At 38.7% G+C, this 13641-nt stretch overlaps 1 protein-coding gene across 2 annotated transcripts in view; it reads left to right on the plus strand.

Moving 5' to 3' along the window:
• Positions 1-13641, plus strand: part of LOC145666931 (retinol dehydrogenase 14-like) — a 93499-nt gene that overhangs the window by 61500 nt on the left and 18358 nt on the right. For both annotated transcript variants that reach the window (XM_081734533.1, XM_081734534.1), the window contains exon 4: positions 7441-7680. In XM_081734533.1, the coding sequence (XP_081590659.1) occupies positions 7441-7680 (240 nt within the window). The remainder of the gene's footprint in view (positions 1-7440; positions 7681-13641) is intronic.

Here is a 13641-nt window from a genome sequence, read left to right on the forward strand (position 1 = left end):
AAAGCCAAACCTACTCCAGAAGAAGCAAAACCTGAACTGGTAGTTCCACTTAGAATGCATGACGCACAGAATCAAACTTCCGAACCCAGCACATCCGATCAACCAATAACTGTTAAACAGCTTCTTGCTTTCATTACTCTCACTCTACAAAATATCCATCCGTTTGCACGTCCCTTAGTTCTACAACACGTCCAGTATGCTGCTCAATCAGTCTTCCATCTTCAGTTCCAGGCGACTTACAATGGTCCAACTGCCTACTTTCATACATTCCCATCTTCACAAACCTTCTAAAGATCATCACAGTATGGACATTATGGGTATTATTTTTCTGTTTGTTAACATACGCTCTCTCTGCACCCACAAAGTTCTATTTGAACAACTGTTACTCGAGGAGAAAGTCAATGCTTTTCTCCTTAATGAAACGCATCTGACTCCTAAAATGAAATGCAAAATAACAGGGTATACGATCATTCGCAAAGACAATACTTTACCAGCACGTCGGGCAAATGGCGGGGTAGCTGTTGGGTTTTCACCTCACATTCCATATCGTATCCACACTCCAGCAATTCAGAACCTCCCAGAAAATCTAGTAATCACTCTTTACTATAAATCAGATTATATTACAGTGGCCACTATCTACGTCCGCCCAGGGCATCCAATTCCTCTGTCATTTTTTCAATACATATCAAACACTTTTCAGCGCTACATCATTCTAGCTGATATAAATTTCCATAGTCGTTCCAATAGAGACCAAACTCATTTTTTGAATTTCATTCTCACCAATACGACGGGCACTTTTCATCACCTTCCTAAACCAACCAGACCTGAATCAAATACCACGCCCGATATAGCTATCACGTCTGCCTCTGTAACGCCACGCTCCACTATAGATGTCCTCGATCCTTTCGGAAGCGATCATGTACCCATAAAACTCAGTATCCAAAGCCGTACCCCTCGACACCTCGACGCACCCCCACCTCGCATGATTCCTCGATATGACAAAGCGGACTGGGAGAAATATCGAACATACCTCACTGAACATCTTGAAGGTCTAAATCCTCCTACAACAGAGTCAGAGTTATATCAATCATTAGAGACTATCACCAATCATATCAATCAAGCATCTGCACAATATATACCACAATCCCAATATGCACCACACAAACCTAAACTTCCACCACAATATCTTGCCATGGTAAAACGATCCCGGCAGTTCTTCCGTGAATATACGCACACAGGAAATCGTGAGGCACTTAGACATCACCGAGCACTCCAGCGCACTGTTCACAATTATGTTAAAGCCTTTAAGTTAAGGCAATGGATCAAAACCTGCAATTCTCTCTCAGAAACCTCTCATCCTACACGATATTGGAAACGGCTAAACGCTCTCTCTGGCAAATATACCAAAACTTCATACCCGCTCATCATCAATGACTCACCTTTAGACTCTGATCTGGACAAAGCAAACGCATTCGCCACTTACCTCCAAGATATCTTTACACCGCTCACTCCCGAACATCCAGTTCGCAATCACCCAGTGGATCACTTCGACTTTTCTTCACCTCATCTTCAGCCAAACAGTACTCATCCGCTTAATACATCACGTCCTCTTACAGAGCCCATCACTCCAGAAGATATCAGCACAACTATTGCACGAAAACGAAACACTGCACCTGGCACTGATAACATCTCCTATAGACATATCAAGGAAAGTCCATACGCAGTATTATACATTCTTTCTCTCATCTTTACATTCATCCTCCGCACTGGCTATATACCAATACAGTGGAAGACTTCCAAGGTACTGATGTTTCTCAAACCCAACAAACCCGCCGACTGTGTCTCCTCATATCGACCTATACAATTAACTCCAGTATTCAGCAAAATCTTAGAAAAGATTTTAGTACACCGTCTTCATACACATCTTTCCAGATATAATTTATTACCATCACATCAAGCAGGCTTTCGTCCAAATTTCAGTATTAATGATAAGTTATTTCGCCTTCTTAACTACATCACAAATCACTATAATACTTCCTGGCCATCTTGTTTAACTCTCTTTGATCTTGAAAAAGCTTTTGACAAGGTTTGGCACCATGGCCTTGTATATAAACTTCTCAACTTTCGTCTTCCTCTTACTTACATCAGATTCATATATAATTTCCTGTTCTGTCGCATAGCATACGTTACCATTAATCATACCTTCTCTCATCCAATATTTCTTCACTCCGGTGTACCGCAAGGATCGTCTCTTTCTCCACTATTGTACCTTCTATATGTAGCTGACTTTCCAACTCTGCCCGATAATATCCATGTTTTCCAATACGCAGATGACACCGCATTTTTAGCTCTGGGCAAAACCATCCATCAACTAAATACTTCTATGCAATCCGCCATAGATTCATTTGTCCAATGGTGTAAAGTGTGGCGCCTAAAGATCAACGCTCTCAAGACACAAACTATAGTTTTCCTACACCCTAAACAACGCACAAAAGTACGGAGGAATCCCAAACTCCTTCATCTCACAGTCAGCGATACACGTCTTCCACTCAGCAAAACAGTAACATATTTGGGACTTGTTTTAGACACACATCTCACCTGGAAGGCTCATTTGCAGCACATCACCACCAAAGCTTACAATCGCCTTAATTTACTGAAACGTCTTACAGGCACTACTTGGGGGCTCAATCCAACTACTGTACTCAATACCTATAAAGTCTTTCTACGTCCGGTCATCACATATGCTCATCTAGCCTGGATTGCCGCACCCCTCTCATTTTACAATAAACTGAAGATATTGGAACGACATGCACTCCGCATTGCTTACAGAATCAAACTACCCAGTCCGACATACGAACTTTATCAACGCATGACCTTTCCACATATACTTTTCCATCTTGAGTCTCTCCGTCTTAAGTACATCACTACTCGTCTTGAGGATCACCACCCACTCCTCATCGATACGATGACAGCACACATCGACTTTCCACTTCGTGCTCATATTGTCCATACACCATTGGCGCTGCTTTTTACACTCTATCGCTACACTCTTCCTCCAAATCACCACCATCTCCTCTTAGCCGCAGAATTGAAGTCCGACGTCATCCCACCCTTCATATGTCCATCATTCGCACAGTAACACCTTTGTAACTAATCTGGGCTCCCGTTGTCTATTCATCAATGCTTGGAGCAGCCCCCAAGCGAGAAGAATAACATGCATCTGTCCACTAACATAACCCTGTATTTTGTTTGCTGTGTATCGCACTTCATCACATCATGTTCATCACCTCCATCATCACTTCATGATTGTGATCCAAAGATCACAATGTCCCTTCCAAAAGTGAGAATAATAAATATATAAATAAATAAATAAAATAGCAATTCACAATCTTCCTTCGTTGTTTCACCATTTCCTTTCTCTTTATCCTTATCCATCCACATATCAGTATTCAAATATCACATAGACCAACTCCCACTGTTCTTCCTATCAGTTCTCCTACGTCTACTTTCCCATAGAGGGCGTAACCCTCGCACGGGTAGCTAGCCGAGGCTAGCAAAAAAAAAAAAAAATTTTGCAGTTATAGATTGTGTTACTGCGTAAAACACCAAATATATAAACTTCTTTTTTTCGTTGCATCTCGAATTTGCTTTTACATCACCTCTGTACTACGAGGAAATCACCTGTGCACTACATGTAAGTCATCTGGGTACTTTTTCAAATCACCTCTATCGTACATGTAAACCATCTGGGTACTGCGTGTAAATCACCTGTGTGTTACGTGTAAATCATCTCTGTCCTACATGTAAATCATCTGGGTACTGCGAGTAAATCACCTGTGTGCTACGTGTAAATCACCTCTGTCCTACCTGTAAATACCTGGGTACTGCGTGTAAATCACCTGTGTGTTACGTGTAAATCATCTCTGTCCTACATGTAAATCATCTGGGTACTGCGAGTAAATCACCTGTGTGCTACGTGTAAATCACCTCTGTCCTACCTGTAAATACCTGGGTATTGCGTGTAAATCACCTGTGTGTTACGTGTAAATCATCTCTGTCCTACATGTAAATCACCTGGGAACTGCGTGTAAATCACCTGTGTGTTACGTGTAAATCATCTCTGTCCTACATGTAAATCACCTGGTTACTGCGTGTAAATCACCTGTGTGCTACATGTAAATCACCTATGTGCTACGTGTAAATCACCGCTGTCCTACATGTAAATCACCTGTGAACTACATGTAAATCGAATACGTGCTACCTGTAAATCACCTGCGCGGTAGGTGTAATCACTTGTGCAGGACGTGTACGTTGCACATGTTCTGTGCACGTGAAGATGTTGAATAGGACCTGGCATGTATATGTGCAACACATGTACAGGCGTGCATTTATACAGATGATTAACATGTTGCATCCGTGCAATTGTACATGTACTATACGGATACTGTACGTGCATTGTGCTGTTTGGGCTCTTACCAGAGACCTTACCGGGAAACACTTGTAAAAGAGCCATTGGCCATCGTTTTCTGTTTGTTCTGAAGAAGTATCATGAATAAACTGGAATTTCGAACCAAAATTCAATTCGTAAATTATATTAATGCAGTCTTATAACTATATGGTGTTTGATATTTCCTGGAAGATTTTACTTCCTGAGGGACAAAGAGAAAGCTCCATAGCATCGAGTACCAGGCTCCTTGCTAGGGCGAAGTCAGGGTGGCTCATTCCTCTACCCCAGCGACCACCTTCAGCCATTTTCAGTTGTCCGTTTAGATAAATATATATTCAAAAGGTAAGCAATCAAGAATGTAAAATGAAATCAAATAGCCCTCCCATAACATGATCTCACCTCTTTGTCTTAGGTTTTAGCTACGGCAATGTCGTGTATTTGTGTCTCAACTAATTCTCTCGTGGCTATATGGTTATGTACGCTCCTTGACGTAGGAGACGTGGATTCGATTCCCGATTGAAATTCATGTGATTCATATTCCATATTAAGCTGAAGGTCCACGTCTCATATAGCTACTTTGCAGAACGGGACACTAAATTCCAAATCAACCGATCGAGAAAATATAAAATTATAATTCGAGTCACTTAGTAGTGAAACACCTAAAGGTCAGGCGCTAATAAATTCAAGTGTGAGTTTCACTTCATGTTAGGGGACGCAGTGCCTCAATGGTAGAGCGTTCACCTCTGGTGTATGGGATTCCGGGTTCGATCCTGGCTTCATCCAAGTAAACTTTCTGGTGGACAAACACCGTGTGCGTGGGTTTCCTCCCACTTACTTCATTCCAGTACTCCATTCATTTCTCATCATCACCGTCTCCTTTAGCTTAACCAACATAAGTGTGGGACGTAAAAACTCAAAGATTTCTCACTTCATGTAAGTTCAATTGCATTTAACAAGCTGGTTGCTGCGTCCGTTGAGAAGGAGTGGAAACGATTCTCCGATGAAATAATAAGGTAGTTTAACACTTAAATCAGTGACTGGAAAAAGGAAAATATTCCAAAAATAATAGAGAACATTCCGCGGTGTCAATTTCTTTATAACAAAATATCCAATCTCATTACGTTTTTCGTATTTTTGGAAATGAAAGGAACACACGCTACAAATGTCCCATACATATTTTTGTGTAAATAAGGAATTTCCTGTAAGTGGCTTTGTATTTCGTTTTCCAAAAATAAAGTATTGTGGAATATTCTTCTTTTTCCATTTACCGACTCAATGGACATTTCCACTCATTTTTTTTTTATCACGCTATAAAACACTCCAGAGCTAGCTGATTACGAGAAACATTTCCTTTCGCTCGTGAGTTAATTCTAACTAGTCGAAATTTGCGATTCAATTTCAGTCTGTTACTAATGCGCTTAAAACAATGATCGCTATGTTTGTACGTCACCAGTCGATTCAGAGTAAAAATTTTAGTAAGTTGCAATAGTATACTTTTAAGCATCTTAGATATATTATTCCTCAGTAATAAAGTGAGTATGTAAGCATTCACTCTACTAAACCACTTAAATAAGTAATTAGCGTTACTTTCCTTGTCTGTACAGCACAATAAGTGCCTATCAACATACGTACTCATGCAATTGTTTTAAAAGCTGTAACCTAACCTACACGTACGTGAACACGAAGGCTGTTGTGATAGTAATTTTTAATAGTACCTTTAAGCAAATGGATACTGTTTCAAGCCTGAATTAGTACACTAATTATAGTCCTCATGTTTGGGTCAACAACTGACCTTACGAAGCAAAAATCTTATTCATACTTTTAAAAAAATCAATGATACACAAGCACGGTGAATTGATAGTGTCTGCTCGTAGATTCGATAAGGAATACATTTTGGGAGGAGCACCAGGAAATTTACCCCGGAGAAATCATTTCCCCAAGTAAAAGTAATCTAAATTATCTACTGAATTCTTATTAGCACACAAAAAATTTCAGAGGATAATTATGTTTATGAGCTTGCTAGGAATTCTTCAGTGCTATTATTATGGGGAGGCGTGGTGGCTCAGTGGTAGAGCTTTTATCTCTGGTGTGCCGGCTTCTGGTTCGATCCCCGGCCTAGTAAGCTTGTGGAGGATAACAACGTTCTTTTCCTCGGGTACTCCCATTGCCTCCACATTCTCATTGTACCGATCTTTCCATCATGATTCACTTGTCTTAATCACCCGTTTCCCTTAGCCTCAAGGGCATAATCGTGGGACGTTAAACTCAAAGATTTCATTTTACAGTACTATTATCGAACTACTTTAAACATTAACAATCACCATCATTTTCTTTGGTTAATAGAACATACTGGAAAATTGATTATATTAGTCCCTGAAATGTATATAATGTTTATAATTCATAAATTTTACGTAAGTGGTAGTCCATATTAAAATATACAGGTCGAATGAAGAGTTTTGAGTTACCATTTTAAAATAAACATACGATAGTACAACAATGACAACAAACTAGTTCCAATTCGCTCATTACTGAATGAAATTTCTAGTGTCACGTCCCACGTTTATACCCCGAAGAGTAAGAGATACGGACAATTAATGAAAGTTAACGATTGTAAAATATTTGGTGGAATGATCATGTGAAAGGAAAATGCCAGAATTGCGAGAAAACTGAGGCTACCAGTTTTTGTTTGATTTTGTTTCGAGTCCCAGTCCCATGTCACATTCTAGCATTGGAGCTGTATTTGGGGATTACTTAGTGGTTATTCCAAACTGACCTCTAAACGTCCTACTATCAGCCAATGTGTGAATCCCTTTCCTCCCATAATCTAAGGTCTCCCTACCTCGACTACGGTTATTATTATTTTGTTGTCGAGTGAAAGATAAAAAGCTAAAGTTGCTTCTTGCTTGTAAAATTTTCAGTCTCGTATAACAATAGGTTGAATGTCCTTAAAATTTATTCAGAAATGTTTTATTTGCTTTTAATTTTCTTTGCAGATGAAATAATAAGATGCACAGGAAACACCAACTTGTTAGTGAAGAAACTGGACCTGAGTTGTTTCCAGTCTGTTCGAGAATTTGCAGCAGAGTTTTTACAAACAGAGCAAAGGCTGGATGTTCTAATTCATAACGCAGGAACAGCACAGTTCGCTCAAAAGATGACCAATGAGAAAGGAATTGAGAACACAATGGCAACCAATCAGTATGGACCGTTCCTTCTTACACATCTGCTCATAGGTAGAACAGAATACATTCTTTTATCATGGTAGTTAAGATATATTGAGTCATTAGAGTGTTACCCAAGTCGCTGAACAATATTTCAAAGATTCTACTGTGGATAATGTCTGTGGAAAACACACACACACACACACACACACACATATATATATATATATATATATATATATATATATATATATATATATATATATATATATATACGAAGATAATTCTTTCCACAGGATTGTCGTACGTATAAATTAGAGTGTAGATCGTACGTTTCAACAGGGATTCAATGCTTGTCGATAATTGCGTGAAACAAGTGGTGACAGCAAAACTAAGCATCTATCGTGGATTAGAATACACCTGTTATGAGTTTGGCTTATTATTCCGCTGATTCCGCTCATGCTTGTGATGCGGACAATAGCAACGTTTCATTTCACTAATACTTTAAAACAGAGGCATCATTTAAGGGGTGGGTAGGAGGGGGCAATTGCCCTCTCTAAGAGTTTGAGGAATACATATACTTCAATCGATTGTCTACTAATATACTAATGCAAAACGTGAAAGTCTTATGTCAGTGGTGCTCTTAAGAAAAAAAAACTGAAATGACGCTCCTGCTGTAAAAAAAAGAAAAAAAAGCGTGTTTGGGAATTACTCTGCAAATCTTGCAGCACCCGCTCCAAGGCACCAGGGCACAGACCTTAATCTAGCACCAGATACGCCTCCAGTTATTGCATCATGCATAATTGTCAGGATTCCCTGCTCTGGCCAGTAGCGAGAGACTATTTATTAGGGTCAAAATCAAAAGATGAAGAATGGTGACTACCCCAACAGAAGATAAGGATGACGATATAAAAGACAGTTTTTACGAAGAAGTGGAACGGATATTTGACCAACTCCCGCGATACCATATGAAAATTCTATTAGGGGATTTCAATGCGAAGGTAGGGCGAGAGCATATTTTCAAACCGATTATAGGGAACGAAAGTCTGCATAAGGAAAGTAATGACAACGGTGTTAGGCTCGTGAACTTTGCAACATCCAAAAAACCTAATCGTGAAGAGTACAAAATTCCCACATCGCGACGTTCATAAATACACTTGGACATCACCAGACGGAAAAACACATAATCAAATTGATCACGTTTTAGTAGATAGAAGAAGGCAATCTAGCATAATTGATGTCCGGCCGTTTAGAGGGGCTGATCGTGACACTGACCACTACCTGGTAGCAGCGATAATACGAGAGAGGTTATCGTTGAATATTCATTGTCCGAAAACGGAGAGATTCGATTTAAAGAAATCAGAAGAGAGCCAGGTAAGAGAGGAATACCAGATTGAAGTTTCGAATAGATTTTCGGCTTTAGAGGATTCAGAGTGCACTAGTGTTGAGGATAACTGGATTGAAATTAGAGATAGCATTAAAATTTCAGCAAAAGAAAAATTGGGACACGCGGAAATACGTAGGAACAAACCATGGTTCGACCAGGAATACATAAAACTAGCAGAGAAGAGAAAACAGGCAAAATTACGCTGGCTACAAAATCCGAATGAAATGACCACACGAAATTTCGCAGATATCAGGCGGGAAACTTCCAAAACTTTTAGAACAAAGAAACGCGATTTTCTGAAAGCTAAAATTAAGGAACTTGAAGATAATAGTAAAAATAAAAACATACGGGACATGTATAAGGGAATCAACGAATTTAAGAAAGGCTATCAACCTCGTGCTTATATATTAAAGAAATCTGACGGTACAGTTCTCACTGACACGGATAGCATCTTAAATAGATGGAAAGATTTCTTTGACGATTTGCTTAACACGCAACCAAAAACTAGTGTTCGTGGAGAAAAGGAGATACACACCGCAGAACCGTATATTCCAGAACCCAACCGAATAGAAGTAGAAACCGCTATAAAGAAATTAAAGAAACACAAATCTCCGGGTGTAGATGAAATTCCGGCTGAGTTAATTTTAGCTGGAGGCGAAAAATTGTGGAACAAGATACACAAACTCATTCTCCTTATCTGGAACAAGGAAGAATTGCCACAAGAGTGGAAAGAGTCAATCATTGTTCCAATTCACAAGAAAGGCGACAAAACTGACTGTAATAATTATCGAGGCATTTCTCTTCTGTCAACATCCTATAAAATCCTTTCAAATATTCTGTTAGCAAGACTGACCCCATATGCAGATGAAATTATTGGAGATTATCAGTGCGGATTTAGACGAAATCGATCAACTATCGACCAAATATTTACCATTCGCCAAATACTCGAAAAAAAGTGGGAATACAATACCCCGGTACATCAACTATTTATTGATTTTAGAAAGGCGTACGACTCGGTTAGGATAGAAACATTATACAACGTTCTTACAAAACTTGGAATACCGAGAAAGCTAATTAGATTAATTAAGATATGTTTAAATGAAATCCAAAGTAAAGTTCGGGTAGGAAAATTTTTGTCCACAAGCTTTCACGTCGAAAATGGCCTGAAACAAGGAGATGCGTTGTCGCCATTATTATTTAACTTCGTTCTGGAATACACTATAAGGAAAATCAAAGATAGCAACCAGGGCTTACAGTTGAACGGTATTCACCAGGTTATGGCATATGCTGATGATGTAAATTTAATAGGAGATGATAGGAGAACAATAGAAAGAAATGCAGAGATCTTATTAAACGCTTGCAGGGACATGGGTTTAGAAGTAAATGCAGAGAAAACTAAATACATGGAAGTGCGTCGGGACCGGAATACAGCAAATTATGGACGCGTTAAAATACTAAATAATACTTTTGATAAAGTGAATACTTTCAAATATCTAGGATCAATATTAACAGAGGAAAATCATATTCACGGAGAAATTAAATGTCGACTAAAAGCAGGGAATTCGTGTTACTATTCGGTTCAAAATCTCTTGTCGCAAATTCTGTCGAGGAATTTGAAACTTAAAATATACAAAACGATAATCATGCCTGTTGTTCTGTATGGCTGCGAAACATGGTCACTTACTCTGAGGGAAGAACATAGACTGAAAGTATTTGAGAACAAGATCCTGAGACGAATATTCGGACCCAAGAGGAACGGGAATTGGGAATGGCGGAAACTTCATAACGAGGAACTACATAATTTATATGGTTTACCCAACATTGTTAGGGTCGTCAAGTCTAGGAGGCTTAGATGGGCGGGTCATGTAGCTAGAATGGAAGAAAGTAGAGACGCTTTCAAAGTTTTGATTGGAAGACCAATCGGAAAACGACCATTAGGAAGACCTAGGCGCAGATGGGAGGACAATATTAAGATGGATCTCGCAGAGATTGGAATACAGAGTAGAAACTGGATGCAGTTAGCTAAGGATAGAAGTCAGTGGAGAGCTTTTGTGAACGCGGCATTGAACCTCCGGGTTCCATAGGCCATAGAGTTAGTTAGTTAGTTAGTTAACTTAGAAGGATGTAGATGTATAAAACCAAGCAATCTGGGAACATCATCTAACATTTAGATTGTACCAATTAGTACTCGTGATACTGCGAATACCAGCTGAAGGGTGAGCATTAGGGGCAGAAATCTAGATGTCTTATTGTTGGTAATACATACAGAGTCAAATAGAAAATTCATCTCGCTACAAACACATTCTCACAGTTCAAAACATTGACTGAGGACGCTTCAATCGTAGTAAATCGAAAATGACAATAACCTTGTAACATTTCGTGTAACCAGGTTATCTGTAACAAGTCAGCAAATGATGAACTTTAGTTCAGAAATTCACTGAACGAAATGAAATCTTTGAATTTTACGTCCCATGGTTATACCGGATAGACTAAAGGAGGCAGTGATGATGAGAAATGAATGAAGTGGTAGAATGAAGAAAGTGAGAGGAAACGGTAGAACTCTGAGAAAACCCACGAACACGGTGTTTGTCCACCACAAAATTCACTTGGCGGGAGCTAAGATCGAACCAAGGACTCCATGCACCAGAGGTGACTCTCTAGCACTGAGCCACGCGGCCTGATTTTACTGAACGACTCATATAAAATCTCCTGCCCGGGAACTAACAGATTACGCTAAATGCATTATAGCAAACGGAAAAGATCTTGGTACGTAGACTTCTCCACGAATTCTATTGAATTACACACACACACACACACACACAAACTTTTATCGAAACTGCGCTACGTTAGGCACAATTGATAGTTCTCACAACGCTCAATATATAATGTACGTAACTTAAAACCTCGGAATTAAACGTTATTTTTAATTTTGAGAACTCGAGGAAGAAAATTAAAAACCTCACCAGTTCCGCAATGGGCAAAGGGAAAATTGTTTTAACGTGTAAAAGACGCAATGCTTTATATGCATCACGATTAATTTTATTGTTGCGTCAGCCAGTGGCGTAGCCATGGGAGGCTGATTCGGATTAAGACCCTTCCCTTTAGTCCAGTGATATTGAAAATTGATTCTGTTTATATGCACCATGTTCTTTTTTTTTTATTTCGATGTTACGACTTTATTTTGTATTAGTTATATTAAAAACAAACAAGTATTGTACGATCATGTTAAAAAAAACTTACTTCCAGAAGCTCTATGTTTAACCCTTCATAAGAGTTCAGCAAACTAGTTATGTGTTGTATTCTTAATCTTTTTTCAATTCTTTTTTTCTAGCATATGCGTCAAGATTTACTGTGTGCAGATGCAAATAGAAAGCATTAAAAGAAAAGCGGATGTTTTAAGTTCTTAAAAATATCCTTAAGGTCCTGGTTAGCTTCTTATCGCACAGAGCACTAAATTCCAGGTCTGATCTCCATTTTTCTTTCTATCTATCTACCTATCTCTCTCTCTCTATATATATATATATACATATATATATATATATATATATATATATATATATATATATATATATATATATCAGGTGGTTCACTTGCGCCGTACGATACGCAAGTAGATGACCAACCATACTTATTTGAAAAAGTAGTTGCCTACATCTAAGGCGCACCTGGTTACGAAAATAACGAAAATAATTAAAACTATGTATGATCGCTACATGAATATTGTTTAAACCTGTTCCTTTTCAGTCTTTACTTGTGTATGTTGGTCATAGACTGCACTAGTACTGGTAATCAGTATTAACTTCATTTACGAGGAAATAGCTGGTGTTGTAGTTTTTTTTTATTTTTTTATTTTTATTTATTTTTTTTTTTTTTACCACGGACATAATTCTTATCTATGGTGAAACACGGCGAAATGGGTCCGAAGCTCGGAGGTTATATCGGGAACGATTCTCAATGCGACGATTACCATTAGTACGTGTATTTAGACGTACAGAAGTAAAACTTAGATCACACAGCTCATATATAATGCAAGCAAGAAGACACAGACCTGTACGTGACAATGGCGATACTGTAGAAAGAGTGGTTGGTTATTTTCAGGAACATCTGACACATAGTATGTAATGGTATTTATTTTGTCAGGTTTGTTATATTTCTTGGTGTTTGAGGCATCGAACTTAAAGTATAATAAACTATTGCGAATTGACAGTTTGCTTGACTAATTCATGAATGTCACACTGTGCGTCGGAGCTCCAAGAGGAGTGAGGGCCCAATGTGGGCATTGTAGGGGTTTGTCAAATTTCATTTAAAATGCCGTATTATATTACATTAAACAACAGCTCGTGTCTTCACGCAATAACCTCACCATGGGTAGTGTTTGCTCCTTTCTATGAGTAGTGCGAGAACGGACATGACGGTTTTAGACAAACACAGATAAGAAGCCTTATAATTTAGGATATTCATTCGCGTCCTAATTTCTCTCTTTCTCGCTATTCTAAAGCAAAACGAACTCAGTCTTGCAGGTGTCTTCGAGAAAGTGTTTTTTCTATCGAGTCCTCACTTAAAACGCTGTTAATGTAAATTGCATATGCATTTTTTTCTGAAGATGTTGCCCAGCACGACTAGATTCCTATCTTATTCCATGTGAT

Source organism: Thermobia domestica, chromosome 12, assembly GCF_964235325.1.
Source record: "Thermobia domestica chromosome 12, izTheDome1.hap1.1, whole genome shotgun sequence".
Classification (NCBI taxonomy): Eukaryota; Metazoa; Arthropoda; class Insecta; order Zygentoma; family Lepismatidae; genus Thermobia; species Thermobia domestica.